The following is a 2510-nucleotide window of genomic DNA, read 5'->3' as shown; positions in this document are numbered from 1 at the left end:
GATAATGTTAAAATGTTGTCAAAAAATATTTTTAAAATATCATTATCCTTATTCAAAAGAACCCATCACTAAAATTGATCAATAATTTTTAAGTTTTGTGAAATAATATGGAAAAAGTATAAACCAGAAATAACTTTAGCATGCCAAAACTTCTTTTGCAAATAATATTATCAAGTAAAGAATTTTTTTGTTTTCAAAATACATACATTAATTTCTTAGAAAAAAATAAATAATGTTGACTTTCGTTCCAATCTGAAAGTCAAACTCCAGAAATGTGTCCTATATAGAAGTCGTAGAAAATCTTTGACAACAGCGCAGGCAAACTCACCTCTTAAAAACTGTTGTTAAATTTCAAAAAGATCACAAAAATCTCTTGCAACAACAATGGCAACAGCAACAAGGTATACATTTCCTCAAGTCTCGTAATGGCATATATTATGTGGTAAATTTTAATCAATCATAGAATAACAAAAAAATTTAAGTGGCTATTTTTCCATAACTTTGATGGAGTGATTTATGTTATAGGTACGCAGTTGTCACAGGAGCAAACAAGGGGATAGGATTTGGGATTTGCAAGCAATTGGTTTCTAATGGTGTCATTGTGGTGCTAACAGCAAGGGATGAAAAAAGGGGTACTGAAGCTGTTGAAAAACTGAAGGAGTTTGGTGTGTCTGACCAAGTGGTGTTTCATCAGCTTGATGTGACTGACCCTAAAAGCATTGAATCCCTTGCAAATTTCATGAAAACCCATTTTGGGAAACTTGATATCCTGGTATGATTGAGTTTTAGCATCGTATTATATGTTTCCTCATCCTTTTTTTTTTGTTGATCCCAGTAAGAGCACCAGGCACACACATATAATCCCGTGTGTTAGAAAGAGAACCTATCACAAGATGAAGATTATTGCAGGGACTTAGATAGTAATATTGTGAAGAAGGGTCGGAATTTGACGTTTATACAATGAGTTTGTGAAGTTTGGAGGATGAAATACAGCTTCAGCTATTGATGTGAAAGTAAACAGTTTAAGTTATAACATTTGCAGAATTTGTTTCACATGGACTGATATTTTGTTACAGTTTTAGCCCTTAATTTCTAAATCAGGGATTATAATTGCATCCTCCTCACAAAGCCAATCCTTGAAGGAGAAAAGGTTTATTAATACTGTAGTTTTTGGTAAAGAAAATCAAATACATATTCTAATCATTTTGTTTTTGCCCAAAAGTTGTTTGCAGTGTGCTTCTGTAAAAAATTTAAAAGCAGGAAACAGATTGACAATAATAATACTTTTAGACTTAAGAAGTGAAGACAGAAAATGAATGAAATGATTAATGTTCATTTTTCTGTGTGTTCTCTTGTATAGTTCATTTTTCTTCCCTTTATCATACACACACCTATGTGGAAATTGGAATGAATGCTGATTAATGTTTGAATTATGATTAGGTGAATAATGCAGGAATAAGTGGAATTAATGTTGACCATGATGCTTTAGCTGCTGCATGGGTATGTATTCCTAATTACATAGAATGTTTCCTTCGTCTTCTAACCTGAAAACTAAAAGTTTACTAGGAAATGTTAATATATAGTAATTTGAGTGAAGGCTTAAGTTAGGCCATAATTGATTGATATGTTGATCTAGTTTGTGAATGGTTTTCTGGAATGTATTGTCTGCGGCTTTTTATTTTGCATAGACGATAGGACTAAATCCACATTACTGGGTTATAGAAGGAAACAAGTTTTTGCACAATCTAACATTTGTTTTCATAGGATCAATAACGGTTGAGCTTTTAATCATGATGATGGGCATAATCTAACGTAAGAGCTGAGGGTTGTTCTCGATTTATATACTTTAATTTGATAATGTTACTAGCTAACATGAGATTTTCAACATTCCTCTCATACTAAAAAACGAGATGTTTTGAATGTGAAATTTGCAAATGAAACATCTACAGGTGGTTCGATAATGACCAATAATATAGGTGGCCTAATAGGCTCACCAACAAAAGTTTAAATAAACTTTCACACCATCTTAAAATTTGTAGCTCAGTTATTTTTCTTTGGTCAATGGTATCCTTTCATCTATGTTTCTACGTCATGTCTCCTATATACATTTCTTTCTCCAAGAAATAACTAGGCTTAACATTTTCATTATATTCAAATTTCTTCGGATAGAACTCAATCTTTGTTCTTGCAAAGGTATATTCTTGAAAAAGACGTTAATTACAAAGAGGCCTGGTTGTTTTATTTGAAGATGTCTGCCCTTATTTGCTACAAAGAAAGAGGTTAACTTTCTTCTCTTTGACCACAGGAAAAAGTTGACAGTGTTGATGGGAGAAAATTTGCACATGAAATTTATGAATCTACAGAAGCAAGCATTAGAACAAATTACTATGGAGCCAAATTAATGTGTGAAGCATTTATTCCCCTTCTAGAATTGTCAGACTCACCAAGGATTGTTAATGTTTCCTCCACCATGGGGAAGTTGGAGGTATATGTGACTAATATGCATGAAC

The 2510-nt window shown here is 32.4% G+C and overlaps 1 protein-coding gene across 1 annotated transcript; it reads left to right on the top strand.

Moving 5' to 3' along the window:
- LOC106758397 ((+)-neomenthol dehydrogenase-like) lies at positions 1 to 2509 on the top strand (the record flags this gene model as incomplete). The annotated part of the gene is made up of 4 exons (XM_022780161.1): positions 1 to 401; positions 526 to 772; positions 1441 to 1500; positions 2306 to 2509. Coding segments are annotated over exons 1-4 (528 nt in total), but the record flags the coding sequence as incomplete, so codon positions are not given.
- Between the last annotated feature and the right edge of the window lies 1 nt (position 2510).

This window comes from Vigna radiata, chromosome 4 (genome assembly GCF_000741045.1).
Source record: "Vigna radiata var. radiata cultivar VC1973A chromosome 4, Vradiata_ver6, whole genome shotgun sequence".
Taxonomy (NCBI): Eukaryota; Viridiplantae; Streptophyta; class Magnoliopsida; order Fabales; family Fabaceae; genus Vigna; species Vigna radiata.
This window is presented reverse-complemented; position numbering and strand designations above follow the sequence as displayed.